At 30.4% G+C, this 18,729-nt stretch overlaps 1 protein-coding gene across 15 annotated transcripts in view; it reads right to left on the bottom strand.

The window, feature by feature from the left end:
- Positions 1 to 9,885: 9,885 nt before the first annotated feature.
- Positions 9,886 to 18,729, bottom strand: part of LOC148238882 (rho guanine nucleotide exchange factor 10-like protein) — a 217,533-nt gene continuing 208,689 nt past the window's right edge. For all 15 annotated transcript variants that reach the window (XM_088181513.1, XM_088181438.1, XM_088181447.1 and 12 more), the window contains 8 exons: positions 18,520 to 18,676; positions 17,044 to 17,273; positions 16,749 to 16,973; positions 16,469 to 16,679; positions 16,171 to 16,400; positions 14,722 to 14,991; positions 14,438 to 14,650; positions 9,886 to 13,808 (listed from right to left, as the gene is read on the bottom strand). In XM_088181513.1, coding sequence (XP_088037639.1) covers positions 11,937 to 13,808; positions 14,438 to 14,650; positions 14,722 to 14,991; positions 16,171 to 16,400; positions 16,469 to 16,679; positions 16,749 to 16,973; positions 17,044 to 17,273; positions 18,520 to 18,676 — 3,408 coding nt within the window. In that variant the 3' untranslated portion in view covers positions 9,886 to 11,936. The remainder of the gene's footprint in view (positions 13,809 to 14,437; positions 14,651 to 14,721; positions 14,992 to 16,170; positions 16,401 to 16,468; positions 16,680 to 16,748; positions 16,974 to 17,043; positions 17,274 to 18,519; positions 18,677 to 18,729) is intronic.

Below are 18,729 nucleotides of genomic sequence, written 5' to 3'. Positions count from 1 at the left end.
GTGGTACCAACGTGAAAAAAGAGAGCTAACCAAAAATAATAAAAATATACTTATAACGAAAAAATGACTTTCTCTTTTGTCATTATCGAAATAGCGCTCCCCCGTTAGATATTGTTTAAGGGAGCCGATCAAGTGGAAATCGTTAAGAGCAAGGCAGGAGACACATGAGGGATGATCGAGAATTTTCCACTTGAATTTTGCTAATGTCCGATTGCTCCTAATGAAATGAAAATACAGTAACACGCTTTTTGAGAGGAGTCCTAGCCGTTATTCTACAATGGCAGCACGTCTTGACAATTCCAGAGAACATCAGCAGTACTATCAGTGCTCACAATCTTTGATACTTTTGCACCCAATGTATTTGCTGATCTAAAAATCGAAACGTTACATTCATTGAGAGGCGCCGCCACCTTGCAACAGCTGCTTCTACGTTTTGCGCTTGCGCACATCGATTGCCGTGCGTCACATGACTCCTGGATACTGCTGCCATCTTATGGCAATATATTCAATTCTCTTATTCAATACCGTACGTTTCTACCTAAATGTATAACTTGCGTACTAATTATATTTTGTAAATGCCAATAATGGTTTTATTTATTTAGGGTTAAAATTACCTTTATTTAGTGGTAGTATATTGATTCATATGTATATTTAATATCTCTCAACATATAATTCAGATTGAATGAATTAAAAATATTTTTTTGTAAAGATATAGCGCCTCCTCTGTTGTTGCACTACTGCCGTATTATCGATTATGGTAGGTTCTAGAGATTTTCCGTTAGCAAATGTCTCGAGCTGGAATAATTTTAAGAAGAGTTGTTTTATTAAATATACTTTTAGAAAAGATAACTTTATAAAGTTAAAAAGTAGAATTTTAGGATAATATATGTAATTAATATAAATTTATTTATTATATTTTCAATTATAATTCTATCAGCGGTCGACAAACTTTTGAGATAGATAAGCACAGTATGAGTATAACATCGGGTTTTTCGAGAACTATATATAGGATGAATAAATAGTAAAGATACAAGGTTAGTAGAAAAGAAATTATTTCCCCCTTCGGTTTGGAACACTGCTGTTACCGTTAGGGACCGTGTGACACAACATCGTCTACCAAGCAATAGTCACAGTGGAAAACTTATAAAAATATGTTAATATAAAAATTAACTTTATTTTAACCACATTATGTGAAAATTTTACATATTATATTTACGGAGTTTATTGAAAGGGAGTATTTGGTTATTCGGGCTTCCAAAGTAAGGACCGGATTCAAGGATGCTGCGAAATGTAGTGTTATATAGGACGCTTGTCACAGTAAAACGCGTTACTTGCATCTTGGAATATCGCAGATATCGTTTATGTGTAGAGAGAAGCTCCTTTTGCTCTCAAAAGTGATTCCTAGATCGTAAATTAAAGTTTCTCTGGCCAAAATTCTCCCATCGAGATCGTAGGAATAAACTGATGGCGAACGGGATCTAGAAAATGACACAGTATGTTACTTTCCGACACTAAAGGGCTTCTGTGATGTTAGTATGTATATGTAAATATAACATAAAAAATTTTACTGGCTATCAATATTTTTGTTATCTCTGAAACTCTTAAACTTGTTTTCTTTTTCATTACAATTGTTGTTTGTATATTTATTTCAAACAATATAAGTAAAATGTCGTTCTTCGTCATAAAATGGCTTTCTCCTAAATCAACCGATTAAGGTATTTCCCGATAAAAGCTAAATTTAATCAACAGAATACATTTTTCAAGACAAATTATGAATTTCAATTCCTATGGGTGTTGAAAGGGCAAAGTATGGTATTTCAAAAAATATTTTTAGCAAAGAAATAATTTTATGTATAGTTCAATTTAAAATTACGTAATAATAAAGTTTTTCACATATGTAATTCCATTCCAAGTCATAAGCTTTATTTTTTTATTGTAATCGATATTGTGCATTAAATAAAAAAGTCATCTTTAAAAAATAAAATTAACCATATAGCTTCTACAACAAATTTTAACATGAATTTTTGAAGTAATCTTTTTTTCTCATCTAAAAGAAATAATATTAAACATATTTATATTATATTTTTTTTATTAAAAAATTAACATTATTATTATTATTGTACAAAAAATATTTGTACTATATTATTTATTATTATAGTGATTTATCTATTGCCGTAGTTTGTTTTTTGCTAATACATACATACATATATATGTATGTACATAAACGCATTTACTGTCATGTTCGTTTTATTATATATGTATTATGTAGTCGTATGCATTATTTCTCTGACATTAAACTTGATTACATATTTTTTGCCACACAGATTCAATAACTTATAATATATGTAAAATTATGCGCTGATTATAAAATTATCACAGTACGGTTTTTCTCGAGCATGTATGTTTTTTTTAGTTACTTTTATTAGTAATACAATTCGTGTGTGGTATTATTATTTGGTATATTACTTGAAAAAAATCAATTTTAAATCAAAAACCAGATTTAAATTTACTAATGAATTCAATATATAAATCAGAGCATTTAATCGTTGTGGTAAAAAAATATGAAATGAAACCCAAACTCAATAAAGCATATATTTTCGCATTATATTAAATATTAGGAATACTAAATAACTTTTTTTACTATATATCCAATTATTGTTATAACCTAGTTCAAAACTAATCACTATGTTAATAAGTATCATACAATATATTAAAAATGTAAATAACCATGAATTTTACCTAATTAAAAAATGCATGTGAAATTAGTAAGTAAAATAAGTAATTATTTAAATTCATTTACTAACAATTTAACATTAGATATTACATACTGATTTTACTTTTATCTTTTAGATATGAAATATCGTAAAATGTAACTTCCATATGTTTTTTAACTTGTAAATAATTTTACCTACTGCATAAAATGTTTTTGATTATAAAACACGTTCTTTCCTTTAAGGTTAAATATTGCTACTTTTAATCTTATAATAAGCCTGATAAGATAATAGCCATTTTAGTTATGTCTAGTCTAGATAAATTAAACTTTAATGAATTTATCTACTAACTATAGATATATTAATGATCGAGCTATTAGAAATTATAAATGCATATTTTCCATGTGTATTGGGTATAATGGTTTTAGAATTTACATAGTATTAAATGATAACCATCTAAATATAATAAATGTATTTTATTATTATAATATGATAAACAAAAAAAAATATCAAAATGCTAAAGTATATACACAAAAATTAATTAATTTTATTTTCATTTCCACATACAAAAAGCCCTAAATGTTTATTTTGCCTAAACTGCTTAAATTTGATGTAGGTACGTGTATTTATAATCCTTAATGGCAAATATATAATTTACGCACTAAATAATTGTAAATATATATGTTAGATTATAAGTAAATTTGTTTTTGACGGAGTTCAACACGGTACATGGCGTTGAGAGATAGGAGGGCTTGTGTATCGCACATTTTCTCTCCATCAATTTCATATATTTTGTCGATGTTTTTAGGACGTATCTTACAAGGGCCGATGCAGATTTTCTAACGGCGTCGGCCCAGTTAATAACAAATATCAAGTCTCACACAATAAAACCTAAAAGTAGCGTGTTGTATTCCATCGAAATCGCAAACCATATTATATTACATAAGTACATATAAGGGATATTCGGAAAGTAAAGATACAAAGTTAGTAAGAATGGAAACGATTTTTTACTCGGTTGGCAATCTACCAGGTCCGTTCGATATGAAAATGTTTACTAAGCCGTTGTACTTTAAAGTGGGTCCAGTGAGTCGTTTCTTCTTTGTACAAGGAGAATATGCTTCTGAAATTTAATAAACAAAATGGGGCAGCTATCTGTTGTCACTGATGAACCTTATGTATTATGTCAAACAATTTTACCGAAGATTAGGGTGCCAAAAAATAAAGAAAGCCCTGCGAACTTCAACTCAATAAACTTGTTCATAAGCTCACCAAATTTAATACATCTATTGTGAATATATTCAAAAAAATAACATGATGCTTAATAAATATTTTCTGGGGCTTGTCTACTTACTTTATTAATATATAGTATTATTTATACGTGTGTGTGCGTGTCAGTATATCAAAAAATATCCAGGTGTAGGTATATACATTTCCGATTTAATTGATTTTTTGCTCCCAAATATATGTTTCATCGGTTAATACAAATCCAGCTAATATAAAAATGTATGACTAATTCTATTGTTTAAATGTTGAATATTATGATGAAAATTATTTAAAAAATTGATTAGGTAGTATGATTTGACCTTGAAAATTCGTCGCTTCGCGTTCACCGCCCTTCTCTCTGCACCAAAGTGCAGCGATCTGTAACCTTTTCGAGTAAGCGTACTTCTAATTCAATCACAAACGAAACACGTTTATCAAAATTAGCAATCAATGCCAATTATTTATATACGCGTTTCTTATTGATTTGCCCATTATGGCAAAGGGGAGTTTAATTAAAATATGATTTATTAAAATTGTATTATATTTATTAGTTATAGAAAACGCCGTTAGGGGTTGTAAGTACGTTACAACTACAGGCGCACTTACACAATAAATGCGTATACAAAAACTAGTGTATGTATGCGATTAATTCGGAAGGGGGAAAGTATGAAAAGGGCCTCCACAGATGTTTCAGATCAGGGATGCATAACCATTCGTTATATGGCATCAAAAAAGTGTATCAATATATTCATATTACAAAAATAATAAATAATAATATGATAGGCTTCTAAAAGGAGACGTTGGAAATGTTAGAAAGAGAAGGTATGTACTATTTTTAGAATGAACATAGAGGTTATATAGCTGTTTGTAGGAAAGAAAAAACATCGAACGTGTAGCTGTTTCTTTGTGGCGCTTTGAATTTATTTCCATTTTTAAATTTTAATAACATAAATAACGGGTAGATCGATTTTATTATTTATTTTATCTGTGATAATACTTTTAAGTTTTAAACAATAATATCCAAAGGTTTCTTCGCCGTTTAGCTATAGTTGAAAGTGATTTGTTTTCAAGACACCGGAACGTTCCGGGAAAATCTGGATGTATGGTCACCCTGTCTGGGAATTGGCTAAGCTGCCACTTCGTTAAATGTGCATATGGAATGATTACGCAATGCTGGCAAGGTAAATCGTCAGTGTTTCTAACTACGACCGCTAGAGTGCTATAGAATAAGTATGTGTATAATTTTATATTACATACACACTCAGAAGCGGGCGTCTGTGGTTAGGTATTGGAGTGTATGTGTGTGTGTGTGAGTCACTATAGCAAAAAGGGAGCGAGAGGGCTAGACGGGGGAAAGAGAAGGAAAAAAGAAAGACTGCTCTGACACACACATACAAAACACTTGCACAGCAGTTACACATACTCTGACGGGCTAATATTGAATTTATCATCCAAAACGGGATGATGGTACTCGGAGTTCATAACGAGCGACATCTTTACGAGTAGGCTGTAGATGAGAAAATTAAAAATATTAATTTTTAAATTTAAATATATAAATATAAATAACTCATAAATAAATCAATTTTTAAATTGAAATCTTTGTGACTTCCTGTATGAAATATGAAAAATATCTATTTTTGTTGATATTCCATTCCGTAATTGAATTGTTTTCGCTTAAAATTGTATTTGATTTTGAAAAAATGATTTAAAATAATATGAAAAATAGCATCGCACGAGCGTGTTTCAAGGCAAAAATTAGAGTTCGGCAAGTAAAGCAAAATAAAAATTAGTTTTACGATTTATAAAATAATATATAATTCTTTAAGAATATTTAGGGTGAGCTCAACACCCTTGCAACCCGACAGTGAACAGATACATACCTTTATGTAGATAGTCTTGAGATGGGTTTAAACTTATTAAGACTCTTGGTTTATATTCATTACCATATATAGCCGCTTGTGGGTTGATATTAATGTTGAGAGATTTTTCTACCTAAATTTTTTTTTATAAATAATATAAATTTTACTTATAACAGAAAATTAGATACAGCAGTTGACAAACGTCGAATATATACTACTTGAATTATTATTACTATTATATTTATAAATAAAATGCTTAAATGCACTAGGCCGAAATAAATACAGCATTGAAATTTATTTTACTTAATATCAAGCTGGTTGCTGACATTTGTACAGTAATTGCATTCACTGGCCTAATATTACATTGAATACATTTTTATAAAGTTTCTAATACAGATATAAGATTGACAGCCTTTATTTGTAATAATTTAAATGGGATGTTTATTTCAGATTATTTATTTTATTAAAATAATGCATGAAATTGTTAATTCAAAAAACGTCAACTTCTCTTGATTTCTTAAATTGATCTTTTCGTTCCGGCACATTTTTTCCAGAGCGGATCTGGCACGATTTGTTAGATCTATTAACATTTATTTGTGCTTAATTGAATTATTATCGACAGCACAACAAACTAAATAACCAGGGTAATCGTCCTCGAACATAATCACCCCTAAAGGGAAATGGCATTCCGGTAATTTTTATTTTAGAACTGTACAACTGATCTTTGTGGTCCTAATTTTCAGCTTTCAGTGTGATTTTTATTATAAATAAAATTGGAAATTGAGTTATTATTAAAATATAAGGTTGTCACTAACTTTTTAGTTATGGTCTTTTGCAAAGGATTTAACAACGAATAAATCTCTTGTTTATAAAAGTCGTCAAGGGCTATCATAATATCACTCTGATTATTGAATTTCGTATTTCGAGGGAACAAGTCTATGTGTTAAAAAATGCGATAATCTTTAAGAGAAAGGTTATGGAAATACAGGCAATGAAGCAACATTTTCAATCCTAATTTATTCAATTTTGCAACTTTTCTGGTTAATTTTATATACATGGTTTTAATTTTCCTACAATAGGACTTAGCTGTAAGAATAATTCCCCAAGAATACCACTATATTTTTTATCGGGTGCAAACTCAGTTTAGGATCATATTTGGAAGCTTTTTTAATGCTAAACATTGTCCTGATACATTTCTCACCATATGTAATGGTTATATAACTTTAAGAAGGATTCCCTATTGTAATATAATGAAGAACATACTTCAAATTGTTGCTGTGTTTTCCTTTCAGTCAGTTCGTGCAATACATACTTGTGCATTTTTCACCGTTGCTATGCATCTAGATGTCGTAAAACGATTGCAGGAGAAACCTCTAAGTCTGCTGCTAGTACCTGAACATTTATTTTTGGATTAACTTCAACGGTGCTTCTCAATATTTTTTCATCAACAGCTCATTTTCAAGGTTTAGTTAGAAATTTCTAGAACCAAAGCTTTACGGTTATTTTTTTGTGGAATACTTATGAAATATTCTCTATGAGCTGAAGTAACTCATTGTTAGAAAATTGTCAATACGTAATATGTAGATATGGTCGTACGACCTAGCTAGATTTTAATTAACCATAACGATATTCATCCGTGAGATTAGAAAAATCAATAATCAATAATTATCTCACAGACACGATAGAAATTAAAAAAAAACCAAAGGCCCACATGGGATTCGAGCACAGGTCTTTCAGGTCAATAGTCAGCGACTTATACCACTCATCTATCGCATATCTCTCACTAATATCTTGCTAAGTCCCAAATTGATATTACTCGTGGCTAGCGCCGCATTGTGTTTCAGTGTGAACTCTTACAAAGAAGGATACCTAAAAAATTAATAACATAACACCACTCTTGAAATAAATAAAAAATATATTTCCAATTACAGTTTGTTTTCCAATGAGAAAAAAATCGGCAACTTAATATATTGTATAGTTTAGCATTTTATTATAATTGATTCACCGTTAAACTTAAATCAAGATGCATTTCATTTTTATTACGTGCTCAATAGATTTTTGACACTTATTAATATAATTTTTGTGAAGTAGTTTGCAACTATTTATTTATAAAAATAATACTATTACCTATGTATATATAAATAATTACTGGACGTAGTAATCAGAAAAATAAAATTATATAGGAATACAATTGACTGAAAAATAATTTTGCATATACGAAAATATGAAACATTGACAGTAAATTTATGTTAATTAGAGAGCTAATACAGTTACTTTTCAAGTTAGAAACCTTGACCGTCTTTAAGAAATTCATTTACTACTATTTGTCGATAGCGTTTTCCAGATTAGAAATTCCAAAGGTACAATGTCGTATATACAGCAGGCATGTCAAATATGCGGTCTGCGGTCTCCCAACATGTAAACCCATCGATATTTCCTATATTAAAAATAATAATATGAAAAAAATATTTAAGAATATAAAATTAATTATAAATATGTATATGATTATTTATTTACATGGGTTTAGACAGGACACATTTTAATTTAAAAAGTAGTTTCGTAGTCCAGGTGTCAACAAACTTTTGAGAAAGCAAAGCCAAACATGAGCATCACAACGATTTAGATTTTTTCGAGAGCCATAAATATGTAATATTTTTACAAGTTAGATTGATTTTGAGCAGAGTTCGGTGAACTTTCCAGCCTGGTGAGCCACATTCGACTTATACTTTTTATCAGCAAGCCGCATGTTTGGGAACGGATTTTTGGACATTTTTTTAAATTTATATTTTTATCATTTTGCCACGTATCGCAAAATTTTCGTTTTGTTTCGTTCTCAAACTGACATTTTATTTTGAAAATACTCGATATAGATTTTTAGACGATTCTTTTAATAAATTGATGGTTAATTAAAAAATATCGAGGAGATTCGGCTGTGAAGCATAATTTCTTTGGATACTTTATAAATATTACTGTTAAACTCAATAGTCTGAAGCCTATTTATTATACATCGTTTTTTACATTTAATATTTTTAAGGGCCAGCCACACGCGACCCTAATAGTCACATGCGCACTTCGCCGACCTGGCGTTGTAAAACAAATTTATTTTTGCTGTGTAAAAAAATATTTTTTTTTTAGAAATTAACCTTAAATTTCTCTTTGTTGGGTTCAATGACAGAATAAATCAACAGCAGATTATGAAAAAAATATTTTTGCTATTCCTGCAAAATTAAATAAAAAAATATTTTTATTTTAAGCAATAAAAGATAAAGGTTTTGATACTCATAAATGTTTTAAGACATTCGCGCTTCGCAACCAAACTCAAATTAACCTTCGTAATTTATATAAAATGTCTCATTACGCTTTGATACATTTAATATTGTATTTATTTATTATAAATATTCTGTTGTAACATGACAAAGCAATTACAATGGAATAAACACAATCAACAACTACCAAGTAAGTAGTGAGACATCAGACTGAAATCAAAGTCTGTAAATCAGTGACATTTATTTTACAATTATTACAGTTTACATCAATAGAGATCATCGTGCACGACCTACATAGCTCCATTTTATATTAATTATTCATTACGACGTTTATCCGTAAGATAAGGAAAATATAAGAAAACCATATCTGTGACGATTTTCTAAAAAATATAAAATATTTTTTTCCAGTTCTACCTAAGTCACTGATTACTTATCAATATTTATTTTAATATTGATTTTAGTAATGTATGTTTATTTGTTATTTCGAATAGTTTTTTATATATTATTAAAATATCTAAATAAAATTGCTATACTATATTTGTTGATAATAGGTAGAGAACTATAATATTCATAAGATTCAATGTCATTTTGTTGATAAGGAATGGATGAATAAAAGTGGTAAGATAGATAAATGTGTTAAAAAATAGTTACTATTAAAAATCATACTGGGTATGTGTCATATATTAATGTGTATTATGACGACTCTTAATTTCTTTGAAGTTTGGATGAGTCGTATTGATAATTTGACACATTTTTATTTTTAGGTTAGATAAGGAAAGAATATCATAAGTTTTTATAAACATTTATTTACTGTATTGTACATTCTAAACTTTATTATACAGCATATGTTTACACATATAAATGCTATGACTATGTTCAATTTGATTCGAATAATCTATGGCAATTCTTGTGATTCGACAATACATTACTAACGTTGCAGTCTGTAGTTTATTTTTATTGTAGATAAGAAGAAAAAAATATACAGCTTAAACTGGCACAAAAACACATCCAAATACATATTTTAGAAACTAAGAAAATGTCGATAAGTGATAAATTATGCGAACAATATACAATTAAAATAACTGTACAAAAAGTACACACAAAGAAATCATTAAACATTTAGAAAATATAGCAAATTATCAAATTGTAAATAATACAAGGCAAATGTCGTTTTGAGTAAAAAATATTTATAATAATATCGGGAAATATTAGAAAATTTTTGTATATTGTTAAATGTCTTAACAATTATTTTTATGATGTTATATATAAACATTTTCATATAACTAAAATTTTACAATATATCAATATTCTATAGTTATAGAACGATTCTTTGCATCCATTCATAACATATTTATATTTTTTTTAACATTCTCTCATTGATTTTATTATATTTTGGAATAAAGCACAAGCATGATATTATTATCTGTCTTATTGCTTTAGAGTTCCACTAAAAACAGACATTGGCTTAGTCCGTATATAATATTAAAATCAAAACGAACCCAACGATACATTAAACAATTCTATTATACCATAATGCTACCATATTTCATAAGAAATTACTATAGTACTTATGTACTTAATACAATTAAAAACAAACGATGCCTTGAATAGTTACTTGATAAAAGTTATATGTATTATTTTTATAATATAAGCTTACTATAAAAATAAACTACGATGCAAGTTTTATTTTAACGATACACAATTTGATTTGTCGAATCACACATTTGATTGAATGTAAAAATTGTAAGATGGAATCATTTTAGAGTTTGCATAATAAATTGTATGTAAAACAGTTATTTGGAAACTCTAGTTATAATTTTATGGCAATGTATCATATATTTATAATCTTAAATGAATAAAATTCGACGGCTATGTACATAAAATTTAGAATAACGTATATGCATGCTAACCTAAGTTGAGTTTGAGTTAGTTTTATCCAACATATTGACGTCAAAAAAATATTTTAGTCTTTCGGATGATTTTGTAGTTTATTGTGAATAAAAAATATTTTTATTTGTAGTTGGATAAAACTTAAAAATAAATTATTAACTAAACACAACATAAACAAATAGTCATCTTGTATTTTTTTCAGTTGATGATAATTTCATTCAATTTTTTTGATCAAGTCATATCAATATATTCAGTCAATATTTAAAGTTTGATTATTTAAAAATAAAAAATAATAAATAAATATATTTTATTCACAAGTATACTAAATTTATATATATAACATACAAATAATTTTTCACTTCATTGGACCGCCTAATATTTGGATATGATAACATCGACACATACACAAATCACAATTTCATCTTACAGTCAACCAAAAAATATCTAAATAGTAAAAACTCATAAATTTAATTAAACATAGACATTACACAAAGCTTCAAATAGTTTATAATTTTATTTAACAGTCAACATGCAACGAAAATCTAAGTGTAGTTTACGATATACAATACTACAATTTTAAGATTAAGTAACATTTTATTAACAAATATTTTTTGTAGTTACAAAGCATCATTTGAAGCTACACTGATACATTTAAATATACATTAACAATAATATGGTAAATGATATTTGTTAGATAAAAATGGAATTGGGAATGATCAATTAAGCCGGAACGATCAATTGGTCGGCTTATGAAAATTTCGCACCTATGCTTGGTTATATGATACAATATTACAAAACAGTCACATTTCAATATATATTTATATAATAATACATAATAATACATCTTTACAATAAAATACAGGTTGTGTATTAAAATAAATTATATGAGTGTCTAAGATTATTATAAAATGTACAAAATTTACAAAAAATAACGACCTTTAAACGCGTTACAACTTTGTCTCCCATACGACGATGTGTGCATCTGTTTTGTTCGGATCTCGGTTCATTTGTAAAGTTCCTGTAGCCTTTTGATTGTCGACAGCGCAGCAGGATTGTCGCCAGTTTACGTAGCCTCTTCCGCCCATCAGGGTTATCACAGTTTTTTTACTAGTATCATTCGAAGTGTTATTCTTGTTGTTACCGTTCTTCTTGCTCTTGTTATTTTTGATGTCGACTCCGTCTTGTACAACCGAGTTACTGCGTGAAACTGATTTGTTATTGTGACGCATGCCAAACCCATTATTGATAGCGTTATTTGTTTCAGAGAGTGTAGCAGTGATGTTGTTAACGTTCACAGTAATATTAACAACATCTGTTGATCCGTTACTTAATTGTATAGTGCGACTAGCGTTACTGTTGTTCCTAGAAATACTTCTGCCGAGTCCACCTCGTAGAAGAGCCATACTTTCTTCGCTGCCAGAAGAAGTGCATAAACTAGACGAGCGAGAGTCAACCGACCAATTTGATAGATCTAACGATCTGGGACGAGACATCTTCATTCTCAATTTTCGATCTAGGGTACTCACTTTAGCTGGAATGGCTGCCAGTTCGGGATCGCTTCGGCGCAGACTTTCATAAGCAGGATCGCCTAAAGTGCCCGGTTCTCCTTCGCAATCTTTCACATACATTAGTTCACCATAAAGACCGTAGACATCGCAAGTGTCGCCAGAACCTTGAGAAGAAGTTGTGGAACAAAATATTCCAGTGCCCGTTCCTAAGCCTCTCGGTAGCGTCTTAGAGAGACGAGCCATTTCGTTATCTTTAGATCTGCGACGTCTAATAACCACAGGACTACTCGTTAACTGATGTTTCAATTTAGCAGATATCGTTTGCATAGTAGCATCTGACAGTTGTTTTTCTAACTTTTGTCTTTCAGTCTCTTTCTTTTCAGCATTGTCAATGTTCTTCTCAAAGTTCTTAATTATCTCAGCATCTTTATTATTATTATCTACCACTTCCTTCTCTTTGATATTATTAACTATGGGTATTTCTTTAGAAATTTGACTATTATAATATGGATTGACATTATATACTTTGGGTTGCAACGCTAACAAGAAAGTAATGGGGCCGAAGTGAGAGTGATACGAAATGTTTACTCTTCCGCTTATGATCGGAACACCTTCGAGACGAGGAAGTGGAATGGTGAGACTGATTCCGGCGCTGGTTCCTACCCATAACAATCCACGGCATGCGAGCAACGCTGAAACGGTGACAGAGTTTCTATTTCCTTTATTCAAGCACTCTCTTCCATTACAATTTTGACTACCCATAACACGCAACACGTTAGTTGCCAGATTAATATCTTGAAGATGCTTGAACGTTTCTGTATGATATAGGCAGATAGTGCTGGAGTTCTTCAGTGATATCCAAAGACCCACTCCGGAATGTGCCATAAGATTGACGCATCCGACGTGTTCATGTTGGACGCTGAAGCTTTTTTGAATCTCTCCAGTCAAACTACTGATAACCCAGACTTTCTTGCCACAAGCTGCATACATGCTCATATTGATCGGAAGCAAACAAGAGACTGAATCAGAGCCTAAGGTGATCGTTACCGGATCTTTGAGAAACCACGCTCCAGTCATGTCTCTGCGGAATATTAGGATATTGCCGTTACCCAAGGCAACGAACACGCAATCGCAATGGTATTTTATTTGAGTAATAATCGCCGGAACGACTGTTTGAGAGATTAGTTCTTGTTTTTCAGGTTCTGCAGCAGCGTAGAGGAAAATTTTGCGACTATCGGTTCCAAGCCAGACAGAGTCACCAGTGAGGAGAGAATCTTCAGAGGTGCCTTTGACGAATTCCATGGTAGTAACCTGTAAATATATAAAGTAATAAATGTATAAGTAAAATTACACGTTGAAATGTAGTATTAATTTTTTATAATGAGATTTTTTAAATTATGACAAATTCAATGCTTTTTTACAATTTTGCATTGACAAAATATGCAAGAATCATTTTTATGACTAATTACGATAGATTGACATTTTATATATAAAATTAATGTTACGATACATTTTGCTATAAAATTTATTAAATGGAATTTGTTTAGTGCTTTTTTTTTACAAAATAATTATTTTTGTTGTAGTGATGAAGTAAGTTTTTTCACAAGAATATATAGTTTTTAGTAAGGTTGAATATTTTTTTATGGATAATTGCTAAGCATTGCTGTATGTATTATTTCACTTATTAAAAAAACCTTGTATACATAAAATTTAGCCATGTAAAAGGCTTATATCTTTACTTTCAGAAAATTACTTATGTTAAAATGTTTAATAATCAATCTTAAAAATTAATTAAAAATATTTTTGAATGTTCTGTCAAAACAATATTGGCAAAAAACAAGGTATTATTATATCAAAAATATGTTTTGTCATTTAAAAAATAACTTAATAATAATATAAAATAGTTTTAGTGTTTAAAAATTTTTTAGCAAGATTTATACCTGAGTTTCTACTAAATCAAATGCTCCAACATCTCTAAGTTGACCAGCATGATGGGCATGTTGAGCGAGAATTGCAATATGACTACTAGCACCATCCGTAGTACAGACCCACAGGTATCCTCTCGGTCCTTTGCGTCTTCTGGAACCTGTCCGAACACCTGGACCACCGACTATATTGGCAGGGCTCACACCATAATAACATCCACAGCGAACCTAAATTAAACACTCACAATTAAATAACAGTATATACAGAATAAAATATTATTCAATTCACTAATACATACTTCGGTTTGATGCTGTGATTTATAAACGGGTTGAGCTTTGACAAATAGCGGCATTTTGGTAGATGACCTCTGCTCTTGTTCTACCACCTCCCATGCTGGTGAGTTGTTGCTATCTAGAGCCAATTGAGCGAGTCGCAGTTCTGTGATCCAATCTTTCTTAACGGTAGGATTTTCGGTCTGGAAAGTGTATGTGTCCTCTTTTCCTGACTTGTTTTTAGTAATAATTTGAAGACAACACGAATCAACCCACGCCATTTCTTCGTCTTTTCTCTGTAATAATACATGTAGATTAGTTATATTGTTGCTTTATAATTTATATTCAGAGTTAATTTGAAATTTCGTCGGAGAAATCATAAATAGTACTTGACATGCTAGACAAGTAGACATTGAGTAAATCTAGCATCTCAAATATCTGAATGATGAAATACTAGTGGGGATTGAGATGGTCATATGAGAATATATTAACAATACAAATATTCAGTGTTGCAAGCTTCTTTCATTACCACTCTGATTTGGAACATTGCATTATTGTGTATGTTTGGTATTGCTCTTTGCTTGTACACATAGTAAGCAAACATAGGCATTTTAAATGTGTTATTCAATAGATAAAGGATTACATGGACTGATTATGTAAGTGACGACAGAATTCCAAAGAGTACATATTAAGAAATCTATACTATGACTATACTATATATAGTTTTTCTGCCTTACTAAAGAGCCCTCAATGAAACACTAGTAATATGACACTTCTACAGTTATTATTACAAATTTCTAAATAAACCCAACTATTACTTTCAATAAATAATATATAGTTAAGCACTTAAATATATTTCTCTTAAATAAATCAATTTCTTGATTCAAGAGAAGATGCCAGTTGAAACACATTCATTTTACTCAATTGACAAGATAATAGATGATGAAGAAACACAAGTTATTAAGTTGAGTTCTTAAATTCCCTGAATCTACGTGAATTACCACAGCATATACTAACTTAATTTGATCCATGAAGGCTATACAATAAAACGCGGTTAGTAATTGAGAAAAAGATTCAGACTGGTATGTGTTTATTCCAAGTATTTCATTACCAGATATAAAGTTGCCTTTTTGTGTGAAGTGGCTATACAATATACATTAAATAAAGCACAAGAAAAGTCGTTTATGTGACTGCAAATAGACTTGAGAGATGATGCTTCTGTCCTAGAGCATTTGAAACATGTGTGTTGACAGATGAAAATATGATTAAATTAAAAATATTGTCTATGGGCAAGAGTTGAAAGATACCAAGAGTTAAACTCTGTCAAAGCCAGGTACAAATTAATACTCTGCTCATGTAATTTAATGACGTAAATATAGTTAATTGAAAGGAACATTCGAAAATAGAGAAAACTGTTTAAGTCTGCTGATAGTTGGCAACTAGGTAGTGCTTGAAAAAGAAAAATTATTACATACCTTAATACTGTCTTGTATCTGTGAAAGGATCCGTTTTGTGACATCCTGATTCAATTCATTGTATTGACCGCGCAATGTGCTTGCAAGATCAGATATTCTGGACACTACTTCATAGTCGTGCATAAGAGCCGACATTTCAGTACATAGAGAATCAGCCCCCATGGCCGAGTTCCCGACACTGATTCCTTCTCCAGAACTAGTAGATTTCAAACTACCTCCTCTATGAAGTCCTAAAATGTTCATAATATAATATTAGATCATATATATCTTTATCTAAAACGTTAAATAAGATGCATACCAGCAGTGAGTATTCTGCTAAGTGTTGGAGATGTACTACTATCGACTATTTCAAGATCTGCAACCGGATGCGTCCATTTGAGGCTTAATCTTTCACTCGCGCCAAACTCTTCAGATTGACGCGGAGTGACCGACACGCATACTACAAGATCATTGAGAAGCAATAAGCGCCGTGGCTTCGTTTTAGTTATCATTCCAGCTTGATTGAACTCCTATTACATAAAACATAAATTAAGTATGCCATTGATTATGCTTGAATTCATCTAATGCACAAAACTTACAAGTTGGGTAACGTTATCTTCTCGTAGCAAGTGTCGACTACTATCAGATAATGGTCTCGCAGTTAGCTTGCCGCTGATGTTTCTCAGCATTTCTTTGAAAGCTTGACTTTGCTCCGCTTCTCGTTTGCGTTCGTTTAGCATTTCGGCGAGAGATTCTAATTGGGTTAAAGCTAATTGGAGTGACATGCGATCGTGGTGGTCTTGCGGAGTATGTTTTAATAGATCCTATAAGGAACAATATTTAATGTAATTGTAAGTACAATAAATTAACTTATTAATGTATATGCTTTAATACCTGTAAGAATAATATGAATTGTGGAAATCTTTGTACTGGTTTTACCATCAAACCAAAGAATGAAAGACGATCATGCGCGTGGATCTGCTTGACTTTCAAGAAGTCGGCCAGCGCAGATTTTCGCTTTGCTTCCATTTTGGCGAGGTCCATTGCTACGGAAAAGTTGTTGATGAAGCCTGAGTAAATGTCTAAAACGATAGCTTTCGAGAATGAAGCTACAAAGACATCACCTGAAAATTGTATAAAAATATGATAATACATCTAAATTTTTACTGAAAGAAAACGATAACTATATGTAAAATAATAGCTATATCTAGCATATACATATATAGTTTTTGTACTAGTGGATGTTGTTCTTAAAAATTTTCGCAAAATTATTAGTTTATTACAATACTTTGTGCGTTAAAAAAATCACTTCTAATTTTAGTTTTATTATTGATTATAATATACTATAATACATAATATTTCATTGATTTAAAGCTGAATTATTAGTGAAGGGGTTAAAGCCAATGAAACACATCGATGAATGAAAGTTCAGTATGGTGATGCATGACTAATGCTATAAATTGGCGATTAATACTCAAATGATTTGGGTGAGAATTCCATATGGACTTTTGTGTTTTACTATTTCTATCATGTCTGTGGAATTAGAATTAGTAATTATTCAATAATTATAATTTTGATCGACCATCACAGATTATGTTTCCTAGATTTCTCTAATCTCACGAATAATTATTGTGAGGAATAATTATAATAAAATTGAGCTAGGTCGTGCATAGTGACATTTACTAATTGTAAGCTGTAATAATAGTTTGTAATTATTAAAATAGATCTCACTGATTTACAGACTCTGATTTCAGTCTGGTGTCTCACTACTTACTTAGTAGTTGTTGATTGTGTTTATCCCATTTTAACAAATTGGGATAATGTATGTCATCTTGCAACGGAAGATGTACAATAAATAAATAAAATTTGGAGATTTTCGTGAGAACGAGGTGGGCTTCTGAGTGCAGGTGTTTTATTGCAACATGACAATGCTGAGACACATACTGTACGTTCAACGGTTGCAATGATCCAAGATCAGCATTTATAGTGTCTTGAAAATCCACTGTACTCGTCAGGTTTTGCTTTCAGAGAATTTACAGAAAAAAGGTTGAGTTCTGACAAAGAGATGCACGAGAGGCTGTACACTCAGCCTAAAGATTTTTTCTAGAAATATATGAGAAGTTTCTAAACGCTGGATAACTTGTATTGAAAGAGGCGGTGAACAAAGAAAATTATGTTTCTTAGTATTTTTTTCATTTGACTCACCATCATAGAAAGTAATCATATAGTTAGTTAAAAACTAGAAAAAATAAAATGCTAAGATAAAACTGGTGAATGCCTCATAAAACAGGTTATCGTCTCTTTATAGCAAAAAAGTTAAAATTTGTTGTAGTGTTATTATACAATATATTAATTGAATTTGTATATTACCAAGCTTTTCATCTCGGTCCCAAGTGCGAACACAATCGGCTAAAGCAATACGGAATAGAGTATGGCATTGGAGAATATCAGGTAATCGGTGAAATAGTGTGTTGATTTTGGCTGGACTCAGAATTGTTGGACTTTCTTCCAGCGGTTTCTTGTAATCCTATACAATAATTAATGAATTAATCAATGATTGTATCAGATAACTATTAGAGG

The sequence above is a fragment of the Plectrocnemia conspersa genome, unplaced genomic scaffold (assembly GCF_051122295.1).
Source record: "Plectrocnemia conspersa isolate PC_06_02 unplaced genomic scaffold, ASM5112229v1 ptg000001l, whole genome shotgun sequence".
In the NCBI taxonomy this organism is placed as follows: Eukaryota; Metazoa; Arthropoda; class Insecta; order Trichoptera; family Polycentropodidae; genus Plectrocnemia; species Plectrocnemia conspersa.
The sequence above is the reverse complement of the archived record's forward strand: the minus strand, read 5'-3'. Positions and strand labels throughout refer to the sequence as shown.